The sequence below is a fragment of the Brachionichthys hirsutus genome, chromosome 3 (assembly GCF_040956055.1).
Source record: "Brachionichthys hirsutus isolate HB-005 chromosome 3, CSIRO-AGI_Bhir_v1, whole genome shotgun sequence".
Lineage (NCBI taxonomy): Eukaryota > Metazoa > Chordata > Actinopteri > Lophiiformes > Brachionichthyidae > Brachionichthys > Brachionichthys hirsutus.
Window position 1 is genome coordinate 2,898,719 of NC_090899.1, and position 12,319 is coordinate 2,911,037.

The 12,319-nt window shown below is 47.8% G+C and overlaps 1 protein-coding gene across 1 annotated transcript in view; it reads left to right on the plus strand.

The window, feature by feature from the left end:
• The first annotated feature begins 365 nt into the window (after window positions 1-365).
• The window catches only part of LOC137911401 (mannosyl-oligosaccharide 1,2-alpha-mannosidase IA), a 95,535-nt gene continuing 83,581 nt past the window's right edge, over window positions 366-12,319 (plus strand). The window contains exon 1 of the mRNA XM_068755773.1: window positions 366-917. Within this exon, the coding sequence (XP_068611874.1) occupies window positions 366-917 (552 nt within the window). The remainder of the gene's footprint in view (window positions 918-12,319) is intronic.

Consider the following 12,319-nt stretch of genomic DNA (forward strand, 5'->3'; position numbering starts at 1 on the left):
CTGCAGCCGCTGAAATCCAGCCCACAGTAATGAGTTCGGAGGAGGAGGGGGGTTTAATTCCACACTCTCAGACGAGTGTAATGAGGTTCACCTACAGAAAAGCGGTCAGGGGTCTGATAGGGAGGGCTAAAAAAGGAGTACCCCAGATGTGAACTGCGCAATGCATCGCATACGAGGCCTTAAAGTCTATTAATTACACATCAAAAGATGCAGCGAATGCAGTAAGGACGGACACGATTTATGCTGGGGGGGGGTGTTTAAAACGTCCCGCACATCCCGGTTTGTACTCAGAGACGCGCCGCAGCAGAGGGTGAAGACGACCGGACAGAAATACGCGAAGTTTTACGCGTCGAGAAAAAGTTTCGATGGTTTTCCGAAAGTTGCCCGGCGTGTCCGCGTCGGCCATGGGGCTGCGCCTCTCCCAGAAGTTCGTCTTCCTGCTCTTTCTGTCCGGTTTGGTGACGCTTTGCTTCGGGGCGCTTTTCCTTCTGCCCGACTCCGTCCGACTAAAACGCATTTTTCTGTCCAAGACCGAAACCCAGCCCGTCACCGTCGGGTCCGAAAACGACGCCAGGGAGCACTTAAAAAGAGCCAAGGAGCAACAACAGGAGCGCCCTGGTGCCGTGACCTCCACCAGAGGAGGCGGGGAGACCAGCACCAAGCTGAGAACCTGGAGCCGCAAGCCCTCCTCGCCTCGCGTGGGGGCCGGGGGCAAAGCGCCCCAGGAGGATCTGACTCCGCTCGGACCCAGAACCGAATCCGCCTCGGAGAGGGCGACCGTTTCCGGCCACGGCGCGCACCCGGATACTTTCAGCTACGGCAGATTCAAAAGGTGCCTCCTCAAGCCGCCGCTGGGGAGGCTCGGCGGCAAGCCGAGCGACCCGAAGACCGACGAGCGCCGGGAGAAAGTCAAAGAGGTGAGGGTGCGTCAAGGTCTATGGGGGGGGGGGGTCAAAGGTCATTTACCTATATCACTTTGGCCAGGAGCTCTGTTCTAGTCTCAAAAGTTTTCGACGTGCTCCTGTGTTGCCGCAAACTCAAAAGGCCTTGTTTTTTTTATGCTGGAGGTCAAGAGGTCAAGACAACTTTACACCCCCTTCATTAATAACAGCGCCGGTTAAAACGCAGTCGACTGCAGGGATGGGAGTCAGGGATGGGAGTCTTTTTAGCAGGCGGTCAGCTAAACTTCATCTCAGCGCCTTTGAAAGTAATAAAAGTAACGCCCTTTATTTATAAAGTAATTCGGGTTTAGAGCCAAACCCGTTTCACTTCTTCCGGCGCATCGATGGATTCACCAACGCCGAGATGCCGAGAACAGCCGGCATTCCGTAATTCCGCCTCCTCCGTGTTTCAGGGGAGGAGAGGAATTCTCGGCTTCCATTGTCCTCCTGATAGACGGATTCAGGAATGAATTAAACATCAAACAAGAGATAATACAAACATCTTATAATGTTGCTGTCGTGCAAGTCCAAGTTATTAGATCTGAAATCCCTTCTTAGCCATAACGACCCTGTCTGAATGAAATGGCGTTGCAAAGCCGGGGGCCTCTGAGCGCCGTGACCTGCCCTAAGCCCCCCCCCCCCCTCCCCCCCCACGCTGCACAGGTGAGCCTGAAGCTGAAAGTAAAGCCTGTGTTCCACAGAATAACAGGAAGGAAGATGCACAGAAATGTCAGGTAAAAACATCAGAGCCCAGCGAAGCCGCTTTATTTCTTTAGTCACGGCGGGTGATAAAAGCTTCTTACGCCGCAGGAAGTCGCTGGTCAGGAGAGATGGAGGGAGGGACACGGGGGAGATGCTGAACATCCTTTTTGCATTCATGGCCCTTTCTTTTTTTGCTGCACTCCCTTTGTTGTGGGGGCATTCGCTCCGGGGCAAGTATGTCTGTTTCGAAATTCTGTTCTGGAAGTGTGTGTGTGCGTGTGTGTAGGTGTGTGCGTGTGTGTGTGTGTGTGTGTGTGTGTGTGCGTGTATGTACTGGTATATGTTTCTTTGTAGATAATTCCATGATACAGATAGGCTGCTTTCTATGGGCGTATTTGTTTGTTTTTGCCGTGTGTGTGTGTGTCCTCTTGCTCTGTCTGTGTGTGTTTGCTGTGTCCTCTTGCTTTGTCTGTGTGTGTTTGCTGTGTCCTCTTGCTCTGTCTGTGTGTGTTTGCTGTGTCCTCTTGATCCGTGTGTCTGTTTGTGTGTGTGTGTGTGTATGTGTGTGTGTGTGTTACTGCAGCGGCAGGAATGGAGGATTAAATCACATCTTGAAACAATAACATTCCTGAGTTTGCCAGGCCTGTAAGCAAATGAATCTATCGTGTGAAAAGACGTTCAGTATTTTACTAAATCGATAGTTAGCGTTATCAATACAGAATTGATTAATCATTAAGAAGACCCCCCTCCACGTCCGCTTTGGGCTGAAGCTCTTTGCCGCTGACATTTTAGACGATGCATTGATTTTGTACTTTGGCTGTAATTTAAAGATGATGATGTAATATCCAGTTGAAGGCTGTCCTTTGCATCCTGCAGGTTTTGCCCTCTTCTGCCACACAGAGCTAAAAGTCAAGCTGCCATTGATTATCTCTACCATCCCTGGTTTGCGTGTGAATGCACGGTTCAACGCCTCCCCGCGGCTTTGCGTGCTTTCTCTTCTCAGTGACGTGGCCCAGTCAACGGTTTGCAGATGTTTTCCCAGAAATTCGCCTCCTTGTTCTTTGCCGCCACGCTCCCATATTTGCACATCCTTTTTAAATACGGCCTCGCTGGTCTATTTGCTCGCTGTGCTTGTCCGAGGGCCCCCGTGTCTCTGTTTATTGAGGCCCGCTGGCAGCAGTTTCCAGAAACAGTCCCGGACTGGAATCCATGCATGTCCCGACCACGTTCTGCAGCAGAGGAGGGCTCGGCGCCACGAGCGGCCGGCGGACACGTTTCCGGCTGCACTCAAGTAAACGTGCACTTTTCTCAGGTTTCATCGTCAACGTTTTCACAACATCGGTCCTCCCTTCCGGGGCCATTCCTTGGAAGTACATTTATCTCCAGTTGACAGTACTGCTGACACAATGAGGTCAGTGTGAGTTTACGGCTTAATCCTGCCTTCTGCAGGATCATGAATACTTGGGGGGGGGGGGACATTCGCACAGGGACATTCGTTCCCGACAGGATTTTCAGTGTTCCCGTCATTAGGATTTATCTTCTGATAAGACAAAAAAAATCACAAGTGGTGGGGGCCTTGGCACCAACTTTCTGAACTTCTGGAATTAAAGGCTGAGACAAAGGAAGTGGATGATTTGCTGCCACTTCCTGCCTAGGTGTGGAATAAAATGCAACCCTCCTCGTCCTCATCCATCCTGATCCAACAAATGGGAAGGAAAAACAATAGAGACGGTATCCTGCGTGTACCCGAGTTTCGGCCCCCTGCTGTTATTCCTGCCTAATTGGTCATAAACAACATGCGTAGCTGTGTCCATGGCATAATTGCTAGACATTAGGAGGACGCAGCTCGTCCCCACATGTCTTCACTCATCTCTTCATAGTGCTAGCGAGTAAAAAAACAAATCGGTGTCTCCTCTTCCTGCTCCTCGGTGGTGCCGCCCCGGGCATGTTCCCTGCGTCACCAGCGAGCCACTAGTGAGCTGCTGTTGCACGAGTTGACCTCGCCGCCTTGTTGCTGTTTTGTTGTGACACGATTTCGTCCTACTTTAAAGACGCCGGAATCACGCTCTCAAGCCTTTGACCCACAATTTAGCCGTTTCCCCGGAGGACAACGTCATCTTTCATGCGATGGCCTTTGCTGGTCATCACGCTTTCCAGCGGGATTGAAACGGAAAATGCATCTCCTCGCTTGTTCTCTTCTTCATCAGCATCGGCGGGCAAATAGCATTAATTAGCCGAATGCTTACAAGAGTGTTTTTAAGGAGAGCTTGGGCGTATTTGTTCATTATTATCGCAATTAAGCACCTAATGAAATGGCAACAACAGCGCTCAGTGCTCATTAGGGGGCCGTATAGATTACTCGTGTTTCCATCAAGGTTGGACAAACGGGGCTGCGAGATAATTGCAAATTTCATCCGTCCAATGTTGATGGGGAAGGAAGACAAATAATAACAAGTAAACGGATTCATCCATCCATCCATCCAATCAATGGCTTGCTAATGAATGTTTGAGTGTGCGGGTGCAGCCAGTTCGCCGATGGTTAATTGGACTAGACGTGTCAGTGACAGGCCCCGGAGCATATCTCTCGAGGACGCCGGACAGAGCGGCCGGATAAGGAGGAGATAATGCAATAAATAAAGCCTTCAAAGACTCCAGGATATTTATCCGGAGCAAGGAGAACCGAGACGGTGCAGAGTGCGAAACAGCGCTCGGAATCCTCCTGTTCAGGAAAAGTCACAAAGACGTGCCGACTCGGCGGCTTCCAAGAACAGGAAATGGGTGGAACTTGCCGTTCAGTTTCTGATGTGGTTGACGGTGTCAGGAGAATCTCACGCACACTGTTTCAGTTAGGAGTTGCAGCTTGGAGATAGAGGCCAACGTGTTTCACTCGCATCAAAATCGTGTGTGTGTGTGTGTGTGCGTGGGGGGGGGGGTATTCCACAGAAATACACCCTCAGTGATTAGAAATTCTGACACATTTTCTGTTTCGTTGCCTCAACCAAAGCCGGTTTAGGACATTCATTTCTCACCACTGACTCCAGGCAAAACGTTTCTGCTTAAAGAATTCCGCAACTAACACACATTGACATTGTTGATTTGGGCCGACCAATCACGTCCTTGATCAATTGATTTAGGGTCGAAAAAATATAGAGAAGCGATCAGTTCATTTTGTCTTAGCCAGTGTTGGAATCTGTCCAGCAGCTGAAACCCGGATATAAAACATCGATATAAAATAGAGAAAAAGGCTGGAAACGGAAACAAAAAAAAGGTTAATAAACATACCAATCAATTTTATTTTCATCAGCTGTTGAAATAATGAAATCTTTATTTCAGTCTGATCACTCATGAAGGGGGAATCATTGATATTTAGTATGCAGCCCTCGGTATTGACAGGGAAAGGTGGAATTTGTAATCCCGACAGAAGTGCCATAAAACCAGGCAGCCTGTCAGTCAATCAGCACAAAGTAGAGGCGTTAGCTTCGTTTTCATAGCCGAGTCGGCTCCTGCCTCCATCCCCTGTGCTCAGACTCGCTGCTTCTGAGTCATGCTAACGATCTAATTACGCCTTTTATGTGCAAACTGAACTGCTAGCTCAATCCGTCTCCGAGTTATTAGAGTGGGATCTTGCTGCCCTCCCCGGAACCTCGCCACCAGGATGTGAGCGTGGGCATCAGCCCTCCATCCGGGTGGCCGGCCTCCACCTGCAAGGCAATCATTATTGATCACATCACTTTAAATTTACTCCAATTCAGAATATGCACACAACTACAAATTGTGTGTATTCATACAAATATTATTTTAGGTGTGTTTTTTACCTTTATGAACCCTCCCTGCACTGTTATTCCCCCTTCCCCCACAGGCCTATAAACACTTTTGTGTTCTTCTCTATATTTAAAAACTTTAACGGAACTTTCAGAAAAAACACGCGCAAAGTAGACACAACGTGATCGACTCACACGCTGATGAGCGAGGCGAATAGCGCGCCGTACAATCTCGTGCAGCTGTACTCGTTCAAGTACAGTACCGTACCGGTACAGTATTCTATGCAGTTGCAGTACTGTAATGGTATGTGTTTTGTAATACGTGCTTTAATTTGTTTTTGCTACAATTTAGTTTCTTTTGCTGTTTTATTTTTCTTAGGCTAGAAAACACGTCTTTTATCAATAATATAATGGAAATGTAAACATTTTACACACCGCAGAATCCCAATAGTAATAATACAAGTACTGTTACGTTATTACTATTTATTACATCTCGTCCATGCCTCAGCCTCCCCCCTCAACCAATAATATAGGTGGAAAGATTTATGACTGACATGAAACGACGGGGACAAATTTGTCTCTAGCCCGGAGTTGCTTTACATACCAGGATCCCAAGCACAGACATGTCATGTGATTTTGTTCTTCTTTGCATGCAAGCCGGCTGCTAAGCTTAGCATGGGCTTGTAGCATAGCAACAGTTTTTTTTGTGTGTGTGTGATTAGACTGTAAACTGTACCAGATGCTATATGGAGCTTAATTGGGACAGACCAGTATGATTTACATATTGAATGATAGCAAAGTTCTGTTGCATGCAAAGCGAGTTCTTGAAATGCAGTCTGCACTGCGATAGCATCTCAATGCTAGAGTCATAAATGGTATCAAATTCTCCAAGAGAGGAGCTTTCCTTTGATTATAAGCGGCTCATCTCTGTTTTGTATTCCTCGAGGCAGCTGGCCAAGATTCGGATGCGGGCGTTTTTCCTCTGTTTGGCTCTGAAACAATGCCTCCAAACAGCAGTGCTATCACACATGCAGGGATCTGTTGGCCACAGGGAACTGACTTGTTTTTTGGGTTGTTTTTTTTGCAAGGCAAGTTAACACATGAGTGAACTTACAATGCTAACAGAGCTAAAAGAGCTAACAGAGCAGAAAAGCCCAAACCAAAACAAACAAAAGGCTCGACCGAGCTAACAGCGGCAAATGGACACTGCATATTAATATCTCATCAGGAGATCTGATAATATGCAAATAAAGTCACATAAGGCCTTCAACTGTCTGTTTATTTCCCCAATTTTTACTTTATTGATTAATTTGCCAGTAAAAAATAAGTAAAGAATTTGACCATCATTGCTCCTTTAAATGCCAGCTAGCGACAGTTAGCATACATTGTCTTTTGGTTGGGCAAAGTCAAATTTAATATCTCCATTTTTGAATACTCAAAGCCCTACAAACAAAACTTGAGGATAAGTTGAAAAAATTAAAAGTTAAAATTAAAAAAGTTAAATTAATGTTAGCGAAGGTTTGTACCAAGAAAATGAATAACAGAAATTGTTTTTTTCTTTTTTTGAAACTCGGATTTTGTATTTGTTCTTCAACCCCTGTTGTGAGAATGATTTCACTCTTTTTTTGGGATGATTGCTGGAGTTAATAAGCTAATAATTAGCTTCGCTGCACCCTTCTCTTACAGAAAATACTTCGGCAAAAAACTACACGAACTGAAAAAAAATAAAGTGTAGTATATGGAATTAATGTTGATTTGTTTGCATCCTCTAACCTCATTTTGTCTTTTGATCTTTTGCCTTTTAATTTGACGTGCTTCACCCGTTGTGTCTGAACACGATCCATGATTTGTGGCTCACATCTGCTGTTGTTGCACGTCCGCGCTGTTGTCGCATTGTGCGACTGGCGCTGTGTGATTCATCTACAACCTTACCTGTGCGGCGAAGTCGTTTGTTCAGCATCCACATTAATAATTCACAGCGAGTCTCGGCTCTGTTTTTAGGGTTTGTCCTCCAGCTGCTCCAAGTCTATTGAATTTCTCCTTCCACCCTAAACACACGTGGCTCTCTCCCTTCCTCTTCCTCCCCCCTCCTATCTTTTCAGCCTCGCCCTGCTGCTGCTGTGGTTTCTTATCGGTCAGACTAACCCTTCTGTTTTGGAAATGCTGCGCTGTGGTGCTTTTTCCGCAAAGAGATCAAATGTTCTCTCGCGCCTCCCTGACTCCAGTCATCCTGCCCGCTGAAACAGATGGATCCCCTGGCACAACGCCGTTCGTCTTAGCAATGCGCGTTAGCGGCCGCCATGACTCATCCGCTGACAGTGCAATCTATACTGTAATCACGGCTTTCAAACTTTGTGATGGAATGTCAGCATAATTGTAGGATGGATGATGCAACAAGCTCAGGTGTGACGATGGTAAATCTTGAACACGAGATGGCTTGCAGCTGAAATGGTTTGTCCGTCCTCTAGATCTAATGGATGTGGACAGACAGGCAGGAGCTAATAATGGTGTCAGTGTTAGTCATCAACGCTTAATTAACTATGGAAGCCATGATTTTGAACGTAATTAGAACAATTGTGCTGCTCTCAGGTCAAATTCATCATCAGATTGGACATGCTAATTCCCCCCCAATAAAATACGCAACCTTTTAGCCACTAACCAAGTCAGTTTTTGAAACTCTGTTTTGGAGTGGAGGAGCCATGTCACCTGGCAACTGTTTTTGAGTTGCTGCTCCCGGCCTCTTTGAGTCTCTCCTACTGAAATGACATTTTTGTGTGTCTGCCACTAGCGTACAGTGCCCCCCCCCCCCCCCACCCAGAACGCAACCTCCACCTCTAATCCCGTTGCAAAGCGTAGGAAGCTGCACAGCGAGCCAGAGCGGAGAGCTGGCTGCTGATTATTAAATGCTTCTACTCCCACGCCATTGGACACTGAGACGCACTCCACTGGATACGACCCAATCCTGACGGTGGCGCGGAGGCGCTGCTTCCCTCCTTGACTTGGAACTAAAATCCTCCCGGAGCCGTGGAATGCTATCATAATGATAATAATATGGGGCAAAGCTATGAAGGAGCGAGTAGCTGTAGGTGAAACCGACTGAACCCTGGACCCTCGCGCTCGTGCCGTTGATCTGACATCGTGCAGCTGATGGCTCTGCTCTAAATATAATATATGCTTAGTTAGGAATGAGGAGCGGCTGAGGTTGGGTGGATATGGGAAATCTGATACCGACGGGCTGCCGGGAATGCACAAATCATGAGTTTGGCCTCAGCTCCTTAGCTCATTAACACCCGCCTATCCCTTACTAATGCAGAAATGCATCTGATGAAAGTAAATCTCTACCTCTTCCTAACTTATGAGGGATGGAGCTGAAACCAGCTGGGGACGCTGCTTCCGGTTTGACTTCCCGGTCTAAAGCAGGAAATGGGAAGTGGACTCAGTAGAAGTGATGTTTTCTCTCTGGAGATCGGCCGTGTCGGCGTCAATGTGCTGCTTTTCTGCCGTCGTACTGAAATGATCTGGCCATTCATATAGTTTGAGGTCAGAGGTCACCTCACACTCGTACGCAGGGGAGAAAAGAAAAACAGGAATCAGGAATTTCCTGCAGCTTGTTAGGATCACGAGAAGTGCCATCTCAGCATTTGGGTTTGCCTCCTCCTCCTTTTCTCTTTCTCCTCTTTAGAATTTAGAATTCTGTTGGAGGCCTTATCCCAGCCTCCGGTGACACGCTGGAGTCACAACTCATCAAGACATTTGCCTTTAATTTAGTTCTTCTTACCACTTAAAGAAGTGGCTGAACAGTAAATTGAAATGTTACCAAAATCCCAACATGGCTACTTTGTGATAGGAGCTGCTGTTGTTCTTCTTCTTCAGATAAAATATATCATGTCATAAATGAAGCATTGGGGCACTGCGGAGATGCTCTGCCTGCAAATCACATCCTCCAGACGTAAGGGATTATCCGAGTTCGACGAAGAGCCACATCATCATCATCATCACCACAGCTATATATATTTTATGTATAAATTACCATACATTAAAACAATATTCTCACCCTCTATTACCGCTTCACATTCTCATAAGGGTACCCCTCCCCTTAATTGCCCCCTTAATTCAAATTCATTCTTAATTCTTTCCTTCCCAGCTAAATCTCTTTAGCCCCCCCCCCCCCCCCCACGGCGTGTCGAGGAGCACCTGGAGTAAACTGGGATTAAAAAAGGCCGCACAATTGCCAATTTCGCATTTAGAGTTTGAAGACAGCGCCGGGTTTAAGTTGACAATCTTTATTTTTTAGCCAGCACCGGGGGTTGGGACAAGCCTGCCCCCCCCCACCCCCCCTACCCACTTCTCATTGAGAGGTTTATGGTTCATAACTAAGAACTCAGGCGGCACCGAATGCAGCAGGTGAAGAGGCGAATGAAAGGCTTTTAAATGAGGCAGGGAAATGGGAAAGCAGAGAAGCTCACGCAGGGATGGGCGTGCAGCTTTCCTTTGAGGTGTGTTGAACAGTTGCCCCCCCCCAGGCTGAATGCTCTGAGACGACTGACCTCATTTTGCCTCTCTGCTTTAGACCAAGGCGCCCCCACCCCCGGGTGTTTTCCCTGTAAATTACAGCTAACACGGAATGGAGAAGGAAGACAACGCTTGCCTGCCTTTGTTTTGTGCACGTTTGATTCTCTGGAGGAAAGCATGCATTTCCCTGAGACGGCTCTGGAAGCCACGCACGAGCTTAACACGTGCAGCATAGTCCAAGGAAAAAAAATGTCCTCAGCGGGGCCATCCGGTCTCTCAATTCCCAATGCAACGTTTCACCAACGCAAACAACGCCATGCAAAGATTTATTCCAGTCAAGGTTTCCCGACAGAGCCTCTGACAAAACCGGCTGCTGAGAGAAAAGGCCACGCTGAAAAATCACTGTGGGGATCAATAAGGTAATTTTCTGTCGGGCCAGCGGCTGACACTCGGGTTATTTACTCTGAGGGGGGGGGGGTGGGCTAGAGGTGTATGCTGGTAGACATATTGCTTTGCTTTGCTAATCCCTCTCCCTGAAGACTTTGACCACGACAAACGGCTTCTGAGATGACCTAGAAGCATCAGGCGATTCGCCACCGCCGCCCATTCAATCGTCTGTTCCCAGCACCTGGAGGATTAAACGAGTTTTCATTATAGATATGTCTCCTGTGGCACAGGAGCAGACCTTGGTAAGGAAGCACAAACCGAAACGGCGAAGTCCACCAATGCGACGCTTTAGATTTTATTCCAGAACCCGGTAAAGATTTCATGGAGTTTGAGCGAACCAACTGATCTGTTTGAAGATCGCAGAAGTGCCTTCAAGCCTGTGAGGAAACCCTTCGCCTTTTTCACCTGACGGATTTTTCTTTGCTAATGAGCGTGTGCAGAGTGTTGCGTTATGTTCACACCGTCTTGTTGCCTGTGGAATAACGGAAATCCCAAGGGAGCCGTGAAGAAGAAGATTTATGCATATAGAGCACATATTTACAGAGCCTCAGATTGGACTCGTTGAGCCTTAACAGCTGTAATCTCTATCTCAGAGTGTCTGTGGTGAAACGCAAAGATCGGAATCTACACAAATAGAACCACATTGTCAGTCGAGGTATACGCAGAGACGCAGATGCTCTTTTTTCTCTCTCTCTGCACAAATATACGACCATTTAAACCAACACCATAAATAATTTGTCTCTGACCTTGATGCATATTTCAATATACTTCGATTACATTTTTCACAATGGTCCATATTACAGTAATTACTACCCTGTCAGAGTCTATTTGTCTCTCGGAGCTAACGGCTTGGAGCTCGGCTGAATAGAGAGCATCTCCTTGAGGGGGGTTCAGATACCCGGCGCCTCTCAGAGGATGGAGGCGGGGGCCTGCTGTGTCACAAAGGAAGGGGGGGGGGGGGCTGCAGAATATGCATTGGGTCTATCACCGATTGGACTGCTATACCCGGGCGACATATTCTCAGAGCAAGGGCCCATTTTCTTTCCAATTACAGCTGCCGCAGCGGTGAAGTGGCCCATTTACTTGTCGAGGCGCACAGGGGCATGGTCGGCGGGCATTGAGGGCGAGGATGAGGAACTGAGAGTAGCTCAGTTCCTCATCCTCGTAGTAGCTGGCGAGGATGCAAACCTGCAGAGGCGTTCATGCGCTGTTCACTTGTTGGTAGTGATGAGGCACAGTTTCCCTCTTTATGTGCACAAAGTCTGACTGGATCGCCCACGTTAGTACCAGGTGGATTTTAGTGCACTTGTCCTTTCTGCTGGAAGGGGGGGGGGGGGGCAGCGACGTTGTCAGAGACCGACACTTCTTTTCCCGAGAGAGACTGAGTAATGAAAGTGACTTGGATGGATGAGACAACATTTGTGAGTCAACACGAGGCGTTGGCGATCAGGGTAGGGAAACGCAGCCAGCGATTCCCCATGTCTGCCTTTCGGGCTAAAAAGCACGTCGCCCCCCCCCCCCACCCCCCTTCGCACCACTCTAAAGACATCTCTGACTGGCACAGCCGTGAACGAGGAGAGGATGCACTTGTTTCTGTTTTCAGGCTGAAAGCGAATCACACACAACCCCCTGTTGATGAAAAGTGGGAAGAGACACAAAGAAGGCTATTGTTTCATCCAGCTAGGCCGGGAATGGACAGGCATGGGGGGGGGCATATGCCTCAAAAACAAGAATCTGAGGGAGGCCTCTGCATCGCCCGGACACCTAATGGCGTAAATGACCACCCAGTTATTATAGCAAGCGATTCTGGGAAATGGGAAAGGAGAGCTATTCATAGGCCGTCTGGACCAGAGAGCCTCTTGGGGGGGGGGGGCAGTGTCGCTCTTTGTCTCCGCTGATGTCGTGCACATTCAGAGTGTTTTAGCTGTGGAGTCGTTGGTTTTGAATGGGAGGAAA